The following is a 22,892-nucleotide window of genomic DNA, read 5'->3' as shown; positions in this document are numbered from 1 at the left end:
TGAGTGAGAACATGTTGCATTTGTCTTTCTGTGCCTGGATTATTTAACTTAAGATAATGATCTCCAGTCTCAAACACATTGCAGCAAATGAGAGAATTTTATTGTTTTTTACGGCTAGATAATATTCCATTGTGTATATACACACATACACACACTGCATTTTCTTTATGCATTTGTTGATGAACACTTATGTTGATTTCATATCTTGGGTGTTTGAACAGTGCTGCAATAAACATGGGAGTGAAGACATTGCTTCAACATACTGATTTTATTTCTTTTGAGTATATACCCAGCAGTGGGATTGCTAAATCATATGGTAATTCTAATTTTAGTTTTTTTTTCTTAAAGAAACACTGTACAGTTTTCCATAATGGCTGTACTACTTTACATTTCCACCAATAGTGTACAAGTGTTCCCCTTTCTTGGTATATTTTCCAGTATTTTAAATTTTTTGTCTTTTTGACAGTAGTCATTCTAAGGTGAAATGATATCTCATTGTGGTTTTGATTTGCATTTCTCTATTTTTAGTGATGTTGAGCATTTTTTTCGTATATATGTTGGTCATTTGCATGTCTTCTTTTGATAAATGTCTCTTCAGATGTTTTGCACATTTAAAAATCGAGTACTTGTGTTTTTGCTATGGAGTTATGTTCCTTATATATTCTGGTTAGTAATCCCGTATCAGATGAATAGTTTGCAAATATTTTCCGTTATTCTGTAGGTTGTCTCTTCACTTTGTAGACTGTTTCCTTTGTTGTGCAGAAGCTTTTTAGCTTGATATAATCCCACTTACTTATTTTGGCTTTTGGTTGCCTGTTCTTTTGTGGCAAAAAAATCTTCAGACAGGCTGAGTGAGGTCCTATAGCATTTTCCCAACTTTTTTTGTTTTTGTTTTTTTTTTGTGGTTTTACAGTTTTAGGTCTTAAATTTAAGTCTCTAATCCATTTTGAGTTGTTTTTTCTATATGGTAATAGATGGGAACTTTGTTTCATTCTTCTGCATATGGATATCCAGTTTTTCTAGCACCAATTATTAAAGAGACTGTCCTTTTCCCAATATATGTTCTTGGTGCCTTTGTTGAAAATGAGTTGGCTATCAGTGCATGGATTTATTTCTGGATTCTTTATTCTGCTCCATTGATTGAAGTGTCTGTTTTTATGCCAGTACCATGCTGTTTTGGTAATTGTAGCTTTGTAGTATAATTTGAAATCAGGTAATGTAATGCCTCTGGTTTTGTTCTTTTTGCTCAGGACTGCTGTGGCTATTTGGGGTCTTTTGTGGTTCCCTATGGATTTTAGGATTTTGTTTTCTGTGTCTGTGGAGAATGCCATTGACATTTTGATAGGGTTTGCATTGAATTTACAGATTGCTTTGGGTAGTATAGACCAATTTAACAATATTAATTATTCCAGTCTATGAACATGGAATATGTTTTTTTTTGTGTGTGCCTTCTTTGATTTCTTTCAACAGTGTTTTATAGTTTTTCTTGTAGAGATCTTTCACTTCTTAAGTTAAATTTATTCCTAAATATTTTATTTTTTTGTTACTATTGTAAATAGGATTGCTTTCTTCATTTCTTTTACAGACTGGTCACTGTTAGCCTATATAAATGCTACTGATTTTTTGTATGTAGATTTTGTATCCTGCAACCTTACTGGATTTGTTTATCAGTTTTAAGAGTTTTTGGTGTGAAGTCCTTAGGTTTTTCTAAGTATGCTATCATGTCATCTGCAAACGAGAATACTTTGACTTCTTCCTTTCCACTTTGGATACCTTTATTTTTTTCCTTCACCTAATTGCTCTGGCTTGGACCACCTGTACTATGTTGAATAGTAGTAAAAGTAGACATCATTTTTTGCTTCAGATCTTAGTGGAAAAGCTTTTTAAAATTCTTCCCTGCTTAATATGTTATTAGTTGAGGGTTTGTCATATATGTCACATTTATTGTGTTGAGGTATGTTCCTTCTATATTCAATTTGTTGATGATTTTTATTATGAAATGATGTTGAATTTTATTGAATACTTATTCTGCATTTACTGAAATGATCATAGGGTTTTCATCCTTGATTCTGTTGATGTAATACATCATATTTATTGATTTACATATGCTGAACCATCCTTGCATCCTTGAGATGAATCCCACTTGATCATGATGAATGACCTTTTTAATGTGTTGTTGAATTTAGTTTGCTAGTATTTTGTTGAGGATTTTTGCATCTATGTTGATCAAGGATACTGGCCTGTAGTTTTCTATTTTTCCTGTGTCCTTTTCTGGTTTTGGTATCAGGATAATGCTGGCTTAGTAGAATAAATTTAAAAGTATTTATTTCTCTTCAATTTTTTGATATAGTTTAAGTAGAATTGATATTAGTTATTATTTAAATATTCATTAGAATTCAGTAGTGAACCCATTAGATCCTGGGGTTTTCTTTAATGGGAGACTTTTTATTATGGCTTTGATCTTGTTATGTGTTATTGGTCTGTACTGGTGTTCTGTTTCTTGATGTTTAAATTCTGATAGGTTGTATGTGTCCAGGAATTTATCTATTTCTTCTAGGTTTTTCAATTTGTTGGTGTATAATTTTTCATAGTAGTCTATGATGATCCTTTGTATTTCTGTGGTATCCGTTGCAATCTTTATTTTTTAATTTCTGGTTTTATTTATCTGGGCGTATCTCTTTTTCTTAGTCTAGATAAGGTTTTGTTAATTATCTTTTTTAAAAAACAAATTTTTTTGCCAAATTTTAAAATCATTATTGTTTCCAATTTTATTTATTTATGCTCATTTATTATTTCTTTCCTTCTACTAATTTTGGGTTTGGTTTGGTCTCGCTTTCAAGTTCACTGAGGTTGTCATTAGATTTTTTTTAAGTGTTTCTATTTTGGGGGTATGGGCATTTATTGCTATAGACTTCCCACTTAGTACTGGTTTTGCTGTATCTCATAGGTTCTGGAATTTTGTATTTCTATTTTCATTTATTTCAATAAATTTTAAAAGTTTTCCTTTAATTTCTAAATTGATCCATTGGTTATCTAGGTGCATGCTTTTTAAATTTCATGTATTTACACAGTTTCCATAGTTCCTCCTCTTATTGATTTCTAGTTTTATCCCATTGCAGTCAGAAAAGACATTTGATATAGTTTTGACTTTTTTTAAATCGTTGAGACTTGTTTTGTGGCTTAACATGTGGCCTATCCTGGAGAATATTCCATATGCTGATAAGAAAAATGTATATTCTGCAGCAGTTGAATGAAATACTCTGTAAATGTCTGTTAGGCTCATTTGGTGTAGAGTCTAGTTTAACTCCAATGTTTGTTAATTTTCTGTCTTGATAATCTGCCCATTGCTGTAACTGGGGTGTTGAAGTTCCCTACTACTATTGTATTGCAATCCACCTCTCCCTTTAGATCTCTTAATATTTGCTTTACATATCTGGGGACTCTGATGTTTAGCACATATGTATATTGACAACTGTTATATCCTCTTGTTTAATTGACCATTTTTTTAATATAATGACCTTTTTTTTTTTTTTTGTAAAGGTTTTGATTTAAGGTCCATTTTATCTGATATAAGTATAGCTATTCTTCCCCTTTTGGTTTCTGTTTGTATAGAATATTTTATTCTATCCCCTCATTTTCAGCGTACATGTATCTTTATAGGCAAAGAGTTCTTCTCATAGGCAGCATGTAGTTGGGTTTTTAAAAAAATTATTAAGCCATGCTTTGTCTTTTGATTGGAGAATGTAGTCCATTTACATTCATTGTTACTACTAATAGGTAAGGACTTGCTACTGCCATTGTCTTACTTGTTTTCTAGTTGTTTTGTAACTATTCTCCTTTCTTCTTCCTTTCTTACTATCTTCCATTGTGGTTAGTCATTTTTTCTGGTAGTATGTTTTAAATAAGTTACTTAAAACTAATACCAACTTAACTTTGATTGCAAAAAAGAGAGAGAAGAAACAAACACACAAACAAAAACATCTGTATGCAGCAAATCCCTCCTTACCCCACATTTTGATTTTTAATGTCACAATTTGCATTTTATATTGCTTATCTCTTTAAAATTGTCATAGTATATTTTAAATATTCTGTCTTTTATTCTTCTTAGTAGGGATATAAGTGATTCACACACCATGATTACCAAATTAATGTAACAATCACATTGATAATATTTTCTTTCCATTTGAAGAATTCCCTTTAGCGTTTCTTATAGGACAGGTCTGGTAGTGATAAATGCCATCAACATTTTTTTTTGTCTGGGAAAGTCCTTATTTTTACTTTCTTTCTAAAGTTTAGCTTTTCTGAGTATAGTATTTGTGCTTGGCAGATTTTTTTTTTTTTTCTTCAGCACTTTGAATATATCTTTCTACTCCTCCTGGCCTATAAGGTTTCTGTTGAGAAGCCTGCTTTCAGGCATATTGGATTTCCCTTACATATTATTTCCTTCTTTTTTTCCTCATTGCTTTTGCTCAAAAGTCCCTTTTCCTTTCTTTATCTTTGGCTTTTGAGTACCTAATTATAATGTTTTGGGGTATTCTTATTTGAGTTAAATCTGATTGATGACTTAATCTTTTTGTATCTAGATATTTATCTCTTTGTCCAGGTCTGTAAAGTTTTCTGTTATTATTTATTAAGACAAACTTTATACACCTCTTTCTTTCTCAGTTCTCTTCTTAACTTCAAAAACCAAAATATTTGTTCTTTTGATGTTGTCACCTAGACCTTGTAAGATAGCTTTATTAATTGTTTTATTCTTTTTCTCCTCTGATTGTATTTTTAACTAGACTGTCTTCAACTTTACAGATTCCTTCTTCTATTTGATCAATTCTGCTGTTGATGCTATTTCATTAATTTTATTTTCAGCTTTAGGACTTCTGTTTGATTTTTAAAAATTTTGATCTCTGTTAAATTTCACTGAAAAACTTCTGAATTCATCCTGTGTTTTCTTGAAATTCAGAGAGTTTCCTTAAAATGTTTTTTTGAATTCTTTGAGAGATCACACATCTCCATCATTTTAGGGTTGGTCTCTGACATGTTATTTTGTGCATTTGGTGAGGTCGTATTGCTCTAAATATTCTTGATGCTTGTGGACATGTACATTGAGGGATTAGGTATTTATTTTAGTCTCCACAGTTTGCCTTTGCCTGTCCCTGTCTGCCTTTGGAGAGCCTTCCATGGATTCTGGCAGACTGATTTTTTAGTTACCTGAATCTGTCATCACTGGAGCCCTTTCAGCACTAGAGGATGCTTACCAAGACTCTCACAAGGATTTCAAGGTTGATGTAGTTTTAAGGCCCAGATGGACCTGGGGAAGTCCCAAGGAGGGTTCTGGTGTTGTGTGGGAGTGCTGGTCTGGAAACGGTCCCAATGGCCCAGATGGATGTGACTCTTTGCCCATCTCTGCAGGGATATGTTGGGTCCCTGATTTCAGTGAGAGGGGTTGAAGTTGAGGCTGGGCCCCCTTGGGATCTGCCAGAGAAAGGAGGTTGATGGGCCTGTATTGTTGGCTTAGTTGGGCATGCATTACCCAGCAGGTCCCTGCACAAGCAAGGCAATTCCTTGACTGTAGCTGGAGGAGCCAGAGCTGAGACTGTCCCCTCAGGATCTGCTGTGGTACAGAGGCTGGAGAGGTCGGTCTTGCTTCAGAGTAGTGCACATTACCCAGCACAGACAGGATAGCTCCCTGATGCAGCAGGAGGGGACAAAGCTGAGACAGAGCCCTCTGGGGATCTGCTGTGAGATGGAGGTTGGTATGCCTGTCACATCAACTCATATAGGTATGTGTTTCCTAGTAGGTCCCTGAACAGATGGGATAGTTCCCTGACTGCAGCAGGAAGGGCTGGAGCTGAGATTGGGTTGATTTGGGATCTGCTGTGGGACACAGGCTGGAGAGTCTTGTCTTATTGCTTCAGAGGGGCATGCCTGGCAGGTTTCAGCACAGAGGGGGATAGTTTACTGGTTGCAGTGGGAGGAGCCAGACCTGAGACTTGGTGCCATCAGGATCTGCTGTGAGTTGGAAGTTGGCAAGTCTGTCAGGGGGGCTCAGACTCCCTGGTTGTGTGATATTGGTGATTCTCTCTCTAGATCCTTGTGTGAGCAGCGCTGAGCTGGGACCTCAGCTGAGAGTTGTTGAAGCCAAACCACAGGGAAACTTTCAGATTCATCACTGAGATAGATGTCAGCAGGCAGGTGAGTTTCTCTGCCAAGGCACAAGTATGCATGATACTTCCCAGATCCCTTGACAGATGGTTTTGGATTCAGGCTCAAGACCAAATGAGGAAGGAGCCAAGTCCCTTGGAGGACAGGATAATTTCAGGACTTGAATGTGGAAGCAACCTTGTAGTATCAGCTACCTGGAGTCAATCTGCATTCTCAAAATGATGCCCCTAAGTTGTGAGCTACATGAAGACTTCACAAACTCCTACCTAAATTTTGAGGCTCCTGCAGAGAGGCTTTGGGCCATGTATGGGGACAGAATTCTTTTTTTGTTGTGGGATATATGAATGGATTACCTTCTATTCCATTATCTTGGTTATGCTACTCTGTATATGCTTAATCTTAAGGTCAGTGGGGACCCATACAATGACAGTATTTTGTGTCCACATAGATGTAAAATTATATGATTGTACATAATAAAGATTAAATTCATTTAAATTAGTAACAATGTTATATTCTTGGTATTTTTACTTGATGTATATCACTGGTTTTTCTTTAACTTTTAGTTTAGGTTTGGGGGTACATGTGAAGGGTTTGTTACATATGTAAACAGGTTGTCACAGAAGTTTGCTGTATATATTATTTCATCACCTCGGTATTAAGCCTAGTACCCAACAGTTATCTTTTCTGCTCCTCTCCTCCCTCCCATCCTCCCCCTTCAAGTAGACCCCAGTGTCTGCTATTTCTTTCCTTGTATCACTGGTTTTTCAAAAGTTATAATATGGAAAATCAAGTTTTTAATGCTTATATAACATTCAATCACGTTGACTGATGTACTGATTTAGTTAACCATTCATTTATCATTATACATTTTTATTATTTCTTATATTTTATTTTTATAAATAATGCTCAATTATCATTTTCTTTTTTAGCTTTATATATCTTTAGGATAAATATTTAGACATATTATTTAGTCAAAGGATATAAACTCTTTTTTGGCTTTTGGAATCTCCTGATTAATTTACTTTATTGTTTGCATTGCTATTAATAAAGTAAGAATGTGTATCAGATTCACTACATTGGTTTGGTCGAGAGGTATTATAATTCTTATGAAATTTCACAAATTAAATAGACCAAATACATAATTTGTTTCTGTAAATATTAACAGCATTGAACATTTTGCACGTTGTGTTTTCAATGCAAGTTTTCACCTGTGAATTGTCTTTGGTTTATCCCTTGATTGGTAATATTTTTTATAGACACAGGGTTTTAAAATTGATTTCTATATTTCTAAATTTTGAACATTATTTCTCCTTTAGTGAATTGATCAATTAAATTCTATTATTATTACTTATTCAATAATTTTTAAATTTTTAAAATTTATCTCAAAATTCAATTTAAAATTTTTGATTTATAATGGAAAATTTAAATTAAATTTTTAAATTTGTCTCAAAAGTATTTTTCAAATTTTAATCAAGGGCTTAATAGTAGTGATTAAATAATCATATATGTTATGATTAAAGTTTTATCTATTAAAATCTGTATGAAGAATAGGCTTTATATTAAAGTTATTCATCCAGTTCCAGTGATTTATGTTTGTTGTTCAGACAGGACAATGGTATTTTTAATGTTATTGCTATATAACATATCTTAATTTGGGGGAACAGTTAGTAATTCCCTCATTAACCTTTTTTCGTATCATTTTGATAATTATGCACTTTTGTTCTTATGGATGAAATATATAATAATTTAAAAACATAACTTCAATATTGTCTGTCTGAACTCATACATTGAATAGCAAATATGGCAGTTAAAAGGATTCCTCAATACATTAGGCAGAATGCAAACAACAGTTTCCAAATATACATAGGACTATTTTATAAAGGAAAAGTAAGTTCTTACAATTGCTCAAAGAAATCTAACTCACGCATTAATCCTGGTGTAAGAGAACTTTTATGTTTAGGAATAAACTTTCTAATATTCCATCTGAATGCTTTCATGTTAGTCGGAGTTTGAATAATCACTACTTTTGTGAAATCTTCAATACCTTGTATCTGAAAGTTGACAGAATGCAAGTTAATTTCTGAGCAAATATCCTACTATTAAAAATTTTCTAGTAAGCTGCTATTTCTGACTTTCTCTAAGTATCTGGGAAAAATGGAAAATATTAAATCAACACAAATAAAAAATGATATCTTAAAATACTTGGGTATGTCAGTTTTGCAAAAGTCAATATTCCATATACATTCATTGATTTTTAAATATTTTTACTCCATATGAAAAAATGATTAAGAATGAATCAACAATGGCCCTTTAAAAATCATCCAGAGACTTTTTCTACATGGCAGAAAGAAAGTTTAATGAAAACAATTAAACTTTCTTTCTGCCATATAGAAATATTTTAAAATATTCTTCCATCCTGTGGTTGTTTTCAACATAGTTTGAATCACATTGGTACCCAAATCCACAATGAGTAGGGCTCTGTGTCTACGGAAGTAAGTAGAGAAAGTTTACCAGGCTTCAGTCTCTTGCTTGACTGTCTAAATTCTCAACAAGCACCCACACCAAATTTCTGTTATGTGTTCAAGGATAGAGGTAGAGAGCAGCATAGTGGAGAACGTTTCACTTCCTGTCATTAAGCATTACGTCAGTGCTGCTGATGTCCACTTAGAAAATTTTCTTATGATCATTTCTCACCTTGGGATCCCTCCCATCCCCATTACACTTTTTTCTTATGTCCAAAATCTACCCTGTAAGTGCTTTCATCCTAGCTGTAAAACATTTTGTTAATATATTTACTTATTTCTTTCCACTTGGTTGAAAGATCTCTTGAGGACAAGTTGTAAGTATCTTTTTTTTTTTTTATCATTTCAATATATAGCACTATATACAAGCATATTTTAAATAACTCTGAGTCCTCTTTGAATTACTTTTTGTAGCTGTATCTTTCATGTTCCCTGATTCCTTTTGACATGTGCCTCTCTGATTCTCCCCCAACACAAAACAATACACACACAAACATACTTCTTTCCTTCTTTACATGGCTCAGGTTCTCATTTTGATTGTCAGGGGAACTCAATTAACAGTTTAAATATGAGAAGATGTTCACTTTCAAAGCAGCTGTGGAAATACTACTAATACTCAATTCAGCATCAGTCTGGCAGAACGTTTCTAGAGCATTGTGGGTACAGTTTTTCTGCAACTTGTGAGTAAAATAAATGCACCCTCTTTTGCAATGAATAACTGTACCAAAATCTAACTGTAGCCAAAATGTCCAGCTTGGCCTTCATAGGCATTGGATAGGAATAGCTTATGCTTGGGCTAACAAGTGCCAAAGCGGTCAATGAACTTGGTGCGTGTGGGCGTATGTGGGTGTGGTTGTGGGTATGAGTGAGTGTTTATGGAGTGGTGGGAAAAGGGAGAAGATTGGAAAGTGAAAAGCTTAAGATTATACTGACAGTTTTCCTGATGTTAATACATTGTTGGACATATGGCATGTTGACCTGAAGACAGGAATCAATATTTCTTTACCTGATGGCATGTTATAGGAATTAAGAAAGGTGCTCTATAAAATTTTCGTAACTGACAATCTTCTACAGCTCCATGTATGAGGATAACATAGATTACATTTTCATCATAGATATCAGTTTTGGTGGTCATTGGTATATCTTCTATATAAATATTAGAGAGCTTTAGTTGCATCTTGTAGTTCCAATCCTGTTTTAAAAACACAATTTCAGTCTATTATTAGTTTATGAAGTTTAATATATATTCATTAATAGTCAGTTATAATGTTTTAATGCCATTCCATTCAAAGAAAGAAAGACAAGTTTATACAAGCACTTCCTACCTCATAAGACAAGTGTTCTCTGATTTTTCTGGCTGTAATAGCGAGTCCAATTTTTAGCCACATTTTATGTTCAATGAGAGGAGAGCATTGCTTAAAAGCATCATACAAGTGAGTTTTGGGAATAAAACATGTCTGGAAAAGAAGGATGTAAATTTGGTATTTTATTTTGTGCACTATGTTTTAAGGAATAAAGTTTTTTTGTTTATGTACACTATTAAAGCTAATAATTTAATTAGGTAAGATTCACATAATAGCTTGGAAACTTAATAAAATGTGTCTATCAGTGAAAATTAGTATGTTCTTTCCCTATGTTCTTATTGACTTTGTCAAAATCAGTTGGCTGTAAAATGTGGCTTTATTTCTGGGTTTTTAAATTTGGTTCCATCCATGTATGTGTATATTTTTATACCAGTATCATGCTGTTTTGATTACTATATCTTTATAGTATAATTTGAAGTTAGGTGATGTGACTGCCCCAGCTTTGTTCTTTTTGCTTAGGATTGCTTTGGATATTTGAGCTCTTTTTTGGTTCCATATGAATTTTAGGATAGTTTTTTCTAATTCTGTGAAAAATCATGGCATTTTGATAGATACTGCATTTGATCTATAGATTGCTTTGGGCAGTGTGGTCATTTTAACAGCACTAATTCTTCTGATCCATGAGCATAGCATGTTTTCATTTGTTTGTGTCATCTAAAATTTCTCTCCATAAATGGTATTGGGAAAATTTGATTGCTTTATGCAAAACAATAAAACTAGACCCTTTATCTCTCACCACATTTTAAAAAATCAACTCAAGATGAATTAAAAACTTAAACGTTAGATCCCAAACTATAAACATGCTGGAAAAAAATCCTAGAGAAAACTCTTCTGGACATTGGTGTAGGCAAAGAATTAATGACTAAAACCCCAAAAGCACATACAACAAGAACAAAAATAGACAAATGGAACATAATTGAACTAAATAGCTTCTGTACCACAAAAATAAATAATCAAGTGAACACGTAACCTATTCACTGTGAGAAACAAAAACCCTGCAGAATGGGAGAATATATTTGCAAACTATGTGTCTGACAATGGACTAATGTCCAGAATTTACAAGAAATTCAAATAGCCTTTCTGACTAGTGTAACGTGATATCTCATTGTGATTTTCATGAGCATTTTTCTGATGATTAATGATTTTGAACATTGTTTATATACCTGTTGTCCATTTGTATGTCTTCTTTTGAGAAATGTTTATTCAGGTCCTTTGCTTATTTTTAATTGTATTATTTATTTTCTTGCTGTTGAACTTTTGAGTTCCTTATATATTTTAGATACAAACCCATTATCACGTGTATGATTTATACATATTTTATTTTTTATAAGATAAAAAATAGAAAATAAATTACTAAAAATTATTTGACCTTTTTAGATAAATATATGCCTCTATAAATATGTTATTTGAGGGGATCAAACTTTTTAGGCAAAAATAAAATGCTTATGCTAAAAGTGAACAGACCATTGGTTACTAAGAATAAAACTTCTATGAATAGTCAAAAACAAGTTTTGTGTACATTGGATTTTATTTCTCTTGGGTCAGTATCTTTTTTTTGTGTAGTATAGGACATGTATATTTAACTTTTGTAAGCAACTGACAAACTGTTTCAGACCAAAACCACTGTTCAAATTAAAATCTCTGTTTCAGAAGTTGTTTCAACATTGTACACTCTCATCAGCCACGTATGAAAATTTCAGCCAGGAGTGGTGACTCATGCCTGTAATCTCAGTACTTTGGGAGGCCAGGCGGGCTGAGCACCTGAGGTCAGGGGTTCGAGACCAGCCTGGCCAACATGGCGAAACACCGTCTCTACTAAAAATACAAAAAATAGCTGGGCGTGGTTGCGTGTGACTGTAATCCTAGCTACTTGGGAGGCTGAGGCAGGAGAATCACTTGAACCCGGGAGGCAGAGGTTGCAGTGAGCTGAGATCAGGAGCCACTGCACTCCAGCCTGAGAGGCAGAGTGAGACTCTGTCTCAAAAAAAAAAAAAAAAAAAAGAAAAGAAAAGAAAATTTTAGTTGCTCCATGTCCTTGCCAATACCTGTTAGTGTTTTTATTTTTAGGCAATGTAGTAGGTGTGTATTGACATACCACTGTGGGTTTAATTTGCATGTTTCTGGCAGCTAATAATGGCGAACATCTTCAAGTGTTTATTGGCCATTTGTATATTCTTTGTAAAGTGTCTGTTCACATTCTTTGCCCAGTTTTTAATTCAGTAGTTTGTCTTCTTATTTTTGAATTGTAAGACTTATTTATAGATTCTTTTATCAAATCCTTTTGTTGGGGAACTTTTGAAAAGTCCCTAAGCCCATGACTCATATTTTTCCCTGATCCTGTTGCTCGTAATTTTTGTAATGTCTTTTGAAGAGCAGAACATTTTTAATTTTAGTGACATCCAATTTATCAATATTTCTTTTTATGGTTAGTACTTAAAAAAAAATCCTGGCTAAGAAATCTTTGCCTATCTTAAGTTCTCCTATGTTTTCTTCTATAATTTATATAGTTCTATCTTTCATGTTAAAGTGTATGATCATGCCACATTACATTTTGGGCCTAGTACATGGGGATCAAGGTTCATTGCTTCTGCATGGATATTCAGTGTTTTCAGGATTATTTGTTGAAAATATTGTAATTTTTCCACTGAGATAATTTGATCCTTTGTCGAAAATCTATTGACTATGTATGTGTGGATTTACTTATGGATTATCTTTTCTGTTGCATTGATCTCTACATCCTGACCTAAAGCCAACGTCATGTGGCCTTAATTACACGGGATATATGCCTTTAAATCAGGTAGTGTAAATCATCTAACTTTTTTATATTTGTTTTGTCTATTGTAGGTCCTCTGCATTTTCATATATATTTTACAAAAAGAGTCTGTGGAGATTTTGATTGAGGTTGTGTTGAATCTATAGATCAATTTATGAAGAATGGATATCTTAATAATATTATGGGCTCTAATTCACAAATATAGCGTACTTCTCCATTTTTTAAATCTTTTTTCAGTTATCTAGGAAATATTCCATAGTTTTCATTGTAGAGTTATTCCATGTATTTCATTAACTTTATGTCTATCCCTTTTATATTTTGATTATTTTTGTAAAAAGAGTTAAAAATTTTATTTCCAGTTGTTTGTTTCTAGTATATGAAAACACAATTAATTTTTGGAATTGGGACTTGTATCTTGCCACCTTACTAAATTCATTATAGATTCTAGTTATTTTTGGTAGAATCTTAAAAATGTAGATATCATGCCATCTTGCAGAGACAATTTTAGTGCTTTCTTTGTAATTTGTAAGTCAGTTTATTTCTTTTTCTAGCCCTATCCTACTAGCTAACAACTCCAGTAGAATACGGAATAGAAGTGGTGAGAGTGAACGTTCTTGTCTTGCTCTCAGTCTTATTGTCTTAGTTTTTCATCACTAGATGTGATGTTAGCTGTAAATTTGTAATAAATGCCCATTATTGAGTTCAGGAAGTGTCATTCTATTCTGAGTTTTTGGAGATTTTTTAAAAGAATGTTACATTTTGTAAAATTCTTTTTGTTCTGTATCAAATATCTTATATAAATTTTCTGGTTTTTTCTTATAATGTGTTGAATCACAATGGCTGATTTTCAATTGTCGAATCAATCTCATATTCCTAAAATAAAGCTTATTTATTTAGTTTTGATGTCTAATTCTTTTAATGTATTCCTGGATTCAACTTGCTAATATCTTATTAATGATTTTTTGTATCCACATTAATGTGGGATATTGGCCTGTAATTTTCTTTTGCTGAAATGTTTTTTCAAGGTTTAGTATTTGTTTACATTGGCCCCATAATATGCACTGGAAAGCTTTTTTTCCTCCTTTGTTTCCTGACAAAGTCTGTGTAAGATTCATGTTATTTCTTCCTGAAATATTTGATAAAACTCATCAGTAAAACCATCTGGCACGGAGTGTTTTTGTGGGAAGGATACAAATTCCAAAAATTTCAATATGTACAGGACTATTAAAAAGTTCTAGTCCTTAAGTAAATTTTGACATGTGTGTGCTTTTTAAAATTTTTTCATTTAGGTTTAGGGATACAGGTGCAGGTTTGTTATATAGGTGAATTACATTTTGCAGGGATCTGGTAGACAAATAATTTAATCACCCAGTTAATAAGCATAATAGTACATGATATGTAGTTTTCTGATCCTTACCTTCCTCCCTACACTCCACTCTCAAGTAGGCTCTGATGTCTCTTGCTCCCTTTTTTGTGTCCATATGTACTTGATGTTTAGCTCCATTTATAAGTGAGAACATGCAGTATTTGCTTTTCTGTTCCTGTGTTAGTTTGCTAAGGATAATGGTCTCCACCTCCATCTATGTTGCTGCAAATCTCATTCTTTTTTATGGTTGCATAGTATTCCATGGTGTATATGTACCACATTTTCTTTATCCATTCTACTGTTGATGGGCATTTAGGTTGATTCCATGTCTTTGCTGTTGTGACTAGTGCTGCAAAGAACATACACATACATGTGTCTTTATAGTAGAATGATTTATATTCCTTTCTGTATATATCCAATAATAAAATTGCTGGGTTGAATGGTAATTCTGTTTTAAGTTCTCTTAGAAATTGCCAGCATTCTTTCCACAATGACTGAACTAATTTACATTTCCCTCAGTAAGATATAAGCATTCCCTTTTCTCCACAGCCTTGCCAGCATCTGCTATTTTTTGACTTTTTAATAAATGTCATTCTGACTGGTGTGAGATAGTATCTCATTGTGTTTTGATTTGTATTTCAAATGTAAATGGTTAGTGATCATCAGAATTTTTTCATATGCTTGATGGCCACGTGTATGTCTTCTTTAGAAAAGTGTCTGTTCATATGGTTTGCCCATTTTTTAAGGGGGTTGTTTGTGTTTTGCTTGTTAATTTGTTTAGGTTTCTCAGAGATTTTGGCTTATAAACCTTTGTCAGATGCATAGTTTGCAATCATTGTCTTCCATTCTGTAAGTTGTTGCTCCTGGGGGGCTCCACCTCCATGAAATGTGGAGCTGCTGTTACTGGTCAGCTGGAGGAGTGGGTTGTGTGTATCGTTGTCATGACCTTGGGGTTTTTCTTGGTGGAGATGAGGGGGCCAAAAGCTCACAGGGAGGAAAGATTGATCTTTCCCCTGTCTGGTACCTGTGGCATGTGGTAAACTCGGGTGTAGCCCTCAGGCTCTTTGTTTCTTCCCCAGACCAAGGGCAGCAGGGATACAATTGTTACTGTGGCAGTGGGGGGAGCAGGGGTGTACTTGTATGCCTCTAGGAGCCTCTCCCTCGGGAAACTCTGGGCCACTACCAGTGAGTATGCTCAGTTGTGGATGGAGCAACTGTTCTACTTTCATGAGCCAGGGGCCCTGCCTTGTGAAGAGTGGGGGGAGTGGTTCCCTTCCATATGGTGGCTGGACTCCCCTCCATATGGTGGCTGCCATGTGCTGGAGGTGCCAGCATAATGACTAGGCCCTTTGTTCCTTTCCAGTGTCAGGGCTGTAAGGGCTGAGTCACTGCAACTGTAGTGGCAGAGGGGTTGTGAGTTGACTCTATGGTTTCCTCCTTGAAGAAATGCTGGGCTGTCTTTGATTGTGGTGATCAGGCAAGGGTTGGGTCATTGTGCTGGAGTCCCAGGCCAGGCGGCCCTGTTCATTGAGGAAAAGTGAGGATCAGGATCTGCGTGGAGAACAGTCTGGCCACTTTTCTGTGAGACGGTTGCTCTTTGCTGGGGTTCCGGACCAGCCTCTGATCCCTACAGACTCTCTGGATCCTGGAGACAGCAAGGGCAAGGGCTGCAAGACAGCAATGATGGCAACCCCCGGCTCCCACTGGGAGTTCTGTCCAGGGAGTTGCAGAACTGCTATTGGCTCAATAGCCCTGACAAGGGGTGGCTGGAGCTCCAGGCCTGGAGGACCTGCCTGGTGAGGAGATGTGGGAACTAGCCCCATGTGACAGTCTGGCCACTTTTCCATAGGGCTGCTGCGGTATGCTGGGGGTCTGCTCCAGTCCCTATTCACCTTGGACTTTCTTGTGCCTGAAGGTAACAACGATGAGTGGAGGCTGCAAAATAGCAGAGATGGTGGCCTGCCTCTCCCTCTGGGAGCTCCGCCCCAGGGAGGTATGAACCTATTGCCAGCCTGAACACACCTGTAGGAGGTAGCTGGAGACCCCCGTCAGGAGGTCCCAACCAATGAAAAGGAATGGGCTCAGAGACCCACTTAAAATAACAGTCTGACCATGTTTTCATAGAGTAGCTGTACTAGCTGGGGGTCCGCTCCAGTCTCCAGTTGCTTTGGACTCTTCAAAGCCCAAAGGCAAGAATAGTTAAGTTGACCAAATAGCAAAGATGGTGGTCCATCTTCCCCCAGGAGCACTGTACCAGGGAGGTTTGAAACCCAGTTGGCCAACACCAGCAAGGGTGATTGGAGGACCCCAGTTGGGAGATTCTGCCTAGTGAGGAGAAATGGGATTTGGGATCTGCATGAATAAGAAGTCTGACTGCTTCTCCATAGTACCGCTGGGCAGTGCTGAGGGTCTGCTCTAGTCCCTAGTTGCCACCGATTTGCTAGAGCCCTAAGGCAACTGTGGCTGAGGCTCTGAAACAGCAAAGGTGGTGGCCCACCCCACCTGCTGGGAGCTCTTTCTCAGAGAGATGCAACACTGCTACCCATGGCTGGCTGGATTTCTGAGTCAGTGGGTCTTATCATGTGGTATACCATGGGCCTGCAGACCATCATTGGTCAGTCCCCTGTATTCAGTCCCTCTCCTAGGAATAGGTATGGGGATCTAACTTCTGCTGAGGGTTGCAGCTGGGTTGCAGCTGGGTATCTAAGGCTCCTAGGGCTCCACATGTGCCTGAGTGACTGCTCTGCTGAGACTCCACATAGCCCTACATGTCAGACTGCAGGCCCTAGTGGAGTGGGTTCATGAGGGGATCTCCTGACTGGAGGGTTGCAAAGATCCATGGGAGAAGCATGGGTTCCTGGGGCTGCTCATTCGTTCACTGCTTCCCTGGGCAGGTGAGGTTCCCCTGACTTTGTGTCGCTCCCAGGTTGGTGGTCATCCTGCCTTGCTTCTCTCCATTCTCGGTGAATTGAGTTGTTTCCATGATTAGTCGCAACGTTTGGACCTGGATGTTTCAGTTGAAAATGCTATGTTTACTTGTCCCTTCCATCCCTCTCTGTGAGAGCAGCACACACCAGCTGCTTCTAGTCAGTCACGTTGGCCACCTCTCTCCAGAATCCATTTTTAACAACTGGTTTAAAGTCTTTGACCAATCTACAGCCTGGACAATCTCCATGATGGTTTTTACTCAATGCTTTACTCCTCACCTTTTATACTATAGATAACAATTTCATGCTTCTTTGCTTGTTTTGTAATTCATGGTTGCTCATGATAACACTACAGAGATTCTAGATTATTTTATCTTCCTCTGAAAATTATTGATTTTGTTATAGCAGGCAGTTCATTTACTATCTGATCACACTGAGTTTGTATATCTGGATTTTATGATTTGCTTGAGTGAATCAGTAGAAAACCTCAGGTATCTAAGACAGTGTAACTTGGTGGTTCTTAACCTCCAAACTCTGTCTCAACCATGAATGCTGTCAGGGCTTGCTCCAAGGCTTTGTTAGGTCTTAGAATAAGAGCAAGCCTTCTTCGAGGTCATGATTCTTACTCCTAAGGCCTATTCTTTCTGGTCTCTCAGCTGTGGGCCTGAGATTTTAACAGATCTTTCCTTTCTGTTAGGTATCTTGACTTCTTGACTCCTGGTATCTTTCTCTCTCTCTCTCTCTTTTTTTTTTTTTTTTGTGACAGAGTCTTGCTCTGTCACCTAGGCTGGAGTGCACTGGCGTGATCTCGGCTCACCGCAACCTCCACCGCCCGGGTTCAAGCAATTCTCCTGCCTCACCCTTCAGAGTAGTTGGGATTACAGGCATGCGCCACTGCGTCCAGCTAATTTTTGTATTTTTATTGGAGCCGGGGTTTCGCCATATTGGCCAGGCTGGTCTCAAACTCCTGACCTCAGGCAATCCACCCGCCTCAGCCTCCCAAAGTGCTGGGATTACAGACGTGACCCGCCGTGCCTTGCCTGACTCTTGGTATCTCTTTTCCTTTCTTAACAATCTGGTAAATCTAGTTGTGTCTCATCCTGGGCATTTGCAGCCTGTCTCTTAACCAAGGACTTGTGGAGAACCACCACACAGACTACTTGGGTCTTTCTCTGTTTAAGACTTTCTCTTACTTCCCGCTCTGCAGATTCTAGCCAGGTTAGTTTCCACAACTTCTGATGTCTCATTTCTCAGCTTAGCAGGATTGCCATCTTCTGCTGGGATTCTTATTGCATCATGGTCAGGAAATGATCCAAAGCGGAGGATCGGGTGAATGTAGGGCTTACCTTGTGAGTTTCTCATCTCTTAGTTTTGGATGATATAAGTTTACCTTTATAACAAACCTGCACATGTACCCCTGAACCTAAAATAAAAGGATTAAAAGAAAATAATTTTCAAAAAAAAATTTAAATAGAAAAAAAATCACGTTTGCCTCATATATTTTATTAAGTTTTAGGTTGTTTTTTAATAGAGGATGTGCTGCTCTGTTACATGTAGCTTCATTATAGCCCGAAGCAGAAGGCTAGAGGGTTTTTATGCAAATTCCTGGTATCCTAAATATATAATTTTATTTTCAAACATTTTAATGATAGAGATATTTTAAGTATATAACATATGTGATTATATGCCAACAATAAAAATATCATTTAGTATTCTGTTCACATTAAAATGTCCTAAATTATCTCAAATAGGCCTCTTTATAATTGGTTTGTTCAAATTAGAGCAATTGTATTTATTTGGTTATTATATCTCTTGAGTCCATTTTTAATAACTTTCCTTTGCCTTCTTCCCCTCTACCACTACACACTTTTTTTTTTTTTTTTTTTTTTTAAACAGAGACAGAGTCTGGCTCTGTTACCGCTCTGGAGTGCAGTGGTGCAATCATGACTGACTGGAACCTTGGGTTCCTGGGCTCAAGCAATCCTCCCTCCTCAGCCTCCCAAGTAGCTGGAACTACAGGCATGTGTCACCGTGCCTGGCTAATTTTTTTTTAATTTTTTGCGGATATGTTGTAGGACAGTCTCAAACTCCTGGCCTCAAGCAATCCTCCTGCCTCAGCCTCCCAAAGTTTTGGGATTACAGGCATGAACCACCATAACTGCTACTCCATTCACTTTTTATGCCATTGATTTGTTAAAGAAATCAGGTTATTTGTCTGCAGACTCTTCCACATTCTAAATGTAGTGATTATTCCCTCTTGGTGTCAATGAACCGGTTTCTCTCCTTCCTGTATTTTCTGTAAACTGATTCAATCTACAGACTTGAAGAACTTCAGATTTTTTCTTTTGTGAGACTTCGTGGGTGGTGCTAGCACTTCCGCTGCGTCACATCACAAGGTACATTATGCCTAGTTGTCCCATTTAGTGACACTAATATTGACCAATGTCCTTAGGTAGTATTTCCTTCATTACAAAGTTTTCTATTAACATTCACTCAGTAGTTTTAGCATCAACTGAAGGTTGTTTCCTAGACCTATTATTAGCGATGTCACAATGGAGATTTTCTGATTCTCTCATTCTGTGTTTATTAGTTGAAATTCTACGTAAAATTTTTCCTCATTTAAAAAGCTACTTTGAAAGAGTTCATAGAAGAAAGGCAAGATAAATGTTTACTTTTTTCTCTTAAAAAATCCATTTTCAGAGTAATAAAATGATATCCTAGCAACCTCAGTAAAAATTTAAAAAATTAGCATCATTATCAATGTATGGATTTTCACATATTTATGGAGTTTAATTATTTACAGTCATTATTCTTTTTGAGTTCAAATTAAGCCAGTGGGAGCCCTTGGTACTGTGAAGATGTTTTTCTCAATCATGTGTAGGGAAACTTCCATATAGTTTGCCCAACTTTTATATTAATAGATTCCAGCCCCGTCTTTATCCCCTTTCTCCTCTTTCAAATTGTGGTATTGACAATTAACATATGCCAGCCAATTTCCCCATGAAAGAGCTTATGTAGCCAGTTTTTCTGGATAAATTCTTCTTTCTTTATGGTTAACATTCATAAGCTATTTTGCCAGGGCTTTTTAATTCAACAAGTTTTGTTCCTTTATTATTCCTAGTTTTTAAAAATAAATTATCAACTACACTGTAAACTTATACTAAATACTAAAATAACCTTAAATCTGGTATTAGATATTTAACAAAACACAACAAAAGTCACAGATGAAGTTTTTCTGACCTCTACTACAGTTTCGCAGGTGGCAGAATATTTCATAGGTTCATTAGTTAAGCAGTTTATCTCTCCTATTATTTCTCCACTGAGCATATAGTCTGTGTCAATTATCAGAAAATCTTTCTCCTTTGACTCCACCATTTGATCAATCCCCAAACCTGGCTTTGATCTTTCAAGCTGTTCAGGAACAAAGAAAGAGAAAAATACATATGCCAGTTAACTTGTATCACCAAAACTAATTTATGGCTTTTTCCACTTTGGTTTGAACAATTCTAATATTTACATATTGTCTTGAGAATAAATATTTTATTTCTTTTTAAGTAAAATTATTAAATTAGCAATGATTTAGACACAAAGCATTCTTAAATACTCTGATCTTTCTGATTCCTCCTACTTAGTTAATCTATAGCCATTTAGAATGGCTAAATCTCTAACTCAGATCAACAAAGTTGAATAACAATTTATATCATAATTTTCCATCATAAAAGAATTATTTTGAAAGTTTCCTGTTATTTGTGAGAAAGTATGTCTTTAAAATGATGAATAGTGTTATCCATTGTGTCTGTACATGAAAATTTATCATTAGATGGTAGTCATTGTCCTAAAAAAGAAACTGTGCAGTTCTTAACCTGGAAAGCTACTAATTATCAATTTCATAAAGTTTTCTTAAAAAACTTATGATCACAAGTGCATTTATAAATAATTCTGCCCAGTCAGGCGCGGTGGCTCACACCTGTAATCCCAGTACTTTGGGAGGCTGAGGCGGGCAGATCATCTGAGGTCAGGAGTTCGAGATCAGCCTGGCTAACGTGGTGAAACCCCATTTCTACTAAAAATACAAAAAATTAGCAGGGTGTGGTTGTGCATGCCTGTAGTCCCAGCTACTTGGGAGGCTGAGGCAGGAGGTAGAGGCTGCAGTAAGCCAAGATCACGCCATTGCACTCCAGCTTGGGCAACAAGAGAGAAACTCTGTCTCAAAACAAAAAACAAAACTAAACAAAAACCTCTGTCTTACCTTTACCATGCCTGAAATAATGATATAGATTCCTTGGGGCTCATCACCTTCTTCAAATATACCATTTCCACAATCAAATGTTACAACTTTGGCTTTTTCCTAAAAGATACCACCAAATATATAAGCTATAAACAACATTTTAGGAGTGGTTGGGAATGTTAAAATTTGCATTTTTTTATTATTATTGTTATTTTTGAGATGGAGTCTCGCTCTGTCACCCATACTGGAGTACAGTGGCACGATCTCGGCTCACTGCAACCTCCCTCTCCTGGGTTCCAGGCAAGAATTGCTTGAACCAATTATCCTACCTCAGCCTCCTGAGTAGCTGGGATTACAGGTGCCCACCACCATGCCCAGCTAATTTTTGCATTTTTAGTAGATACGGGGTTTCACCACATTGGCCACACTGGTCTCAGACCCCTGACCTCAGGTTTTCCGCCCACATCGGCCTCCCAAAGTGCTTGGATTACAGGCGTGAGCCACCGCACCTGGCCTAAAATTTGCATTTTTTAAAAAAGTTTTTACATTTAAAAAATTACTATCATTTGATAATATCTGAAATATATTAGTAATAAGTTTGTAAGAGAAAATAGAAATTATGAAGAGTAAAGAGGAAGGTGGATCTTATGAATATATGCAATTTTAGATAGGGTATTTATACATGGATTAGAAAAGAAATACTTTAGGAATGAGAATGTAATTAGGGGATAAAAATCTTTCATCTGGATGAAAAGTTATGGGAACAGATGTAGGCTAATGGCATGCATATGTCATACATACTCCTGCTCTAAACAACTGATCAGGTAAATAAAATATTCATTTATTCAAAATGTTTTAATCAGGTAGAAAAATTTAATTGGTCTTTTGACATTGAATAGATATATGTAAAAGAACATTAGAACAAGTTAGATCCATTTATTTGTTCATTCCACAAGCACTTAACTGAGCATCCAATATGCATTATGCAAAGTGCTAGGGGCTGGGTATTCAAAAGATAGATGAGATAAAAAATGTAGTAGGAGAGAGGCCTAAAGATAATTGTAATGTAATGTACTTAATGCTATAATAAAGGTACACATTGGGTACAATGGCAGCAATATTGGTCCTCTGAAAACAATATAGTTCACAGGATGGTCTTCTATTGGTGGGGCATTTGGCCCCAAAGCCTACTTCTCTGAGTACTCTGGTGGGGATGTTTCCAGAAAAGAAATAAGCAGGAAAAGTTTGAAAAAAAAAAAAGTGAAATACAACGGCATTTTAAGAAAAGTAAATAGCACCCACAGATGAACGGAATTAGAAAAACATGTAATGTGCATGGAACACCATGATTGGTTCAGTATAAATAGAGAATAGAGGGTATGTGACAATGGAAAACAGAAGACGAAGGTGGAGAAGTAGGCAGGAAACAGATTGTAGAAAGATTTTGCATATTATTCAAAACGATTTTGATTTTATCCTATTGGCAATAAGGAACATTTAGAGAATATTAAACTAGGCAGTATCATGGTTAAATTCTTATTTTTAAAGATATT

General features: G+C 36.0%; 1 protein-coding gene across 1 annotated transcript in view; it reads right to left on the bottom strand.

Moving 5' to 3' along the window:
• Positions 1-22,892, bottom strand: part of SLC9C1 (solute carrier family 9 member C1) — a 128,050-nt gene that overhangs the window by 5,198 nt on the left and 99,960 nt on the right. Inside the window, exons 16-19 of the mRNA XM_045385423.2 lie at positions 20,352-20,522; positions 10,007-10,138; positions 9,688-9,873; positions 8,084-8,210 (exon numbers count right to left, since the gene is read on the bottom strand). Coding sequence (XP_045241358.2) covers positions 8,084-8,210; positions 9,688-9,873; positions 10,007-10,138; positions 20,352-20,522 — 616 coding nt within the window. The remainder of the gene's footprint in view (positions 1-8,083; positions 8,211-9,687; positions 9,874-10,006; positions 10,139-20,351; positions 20,523-22,892) is intronic.

The sequence above is a fragment of the Macaca fascicularis genome, chromosome 2 (genome assembly GCF_037993035.2).
Source record: "Macaca fascicularis isolate 582-1 chromosome 2, T2T-MFA8v1.1".
Lineage (NCBI taxonomy): Eukaryota > Metazoa > Chordata > Mammalia > Primates > Cercopithecidae > Macaca > Macaca fascicularis.
The sequence above is the reverse complement of the archived record's forward strand: the minus strand, read 5'-3'. Positions and strand labels throughout refer to the sequence as shown.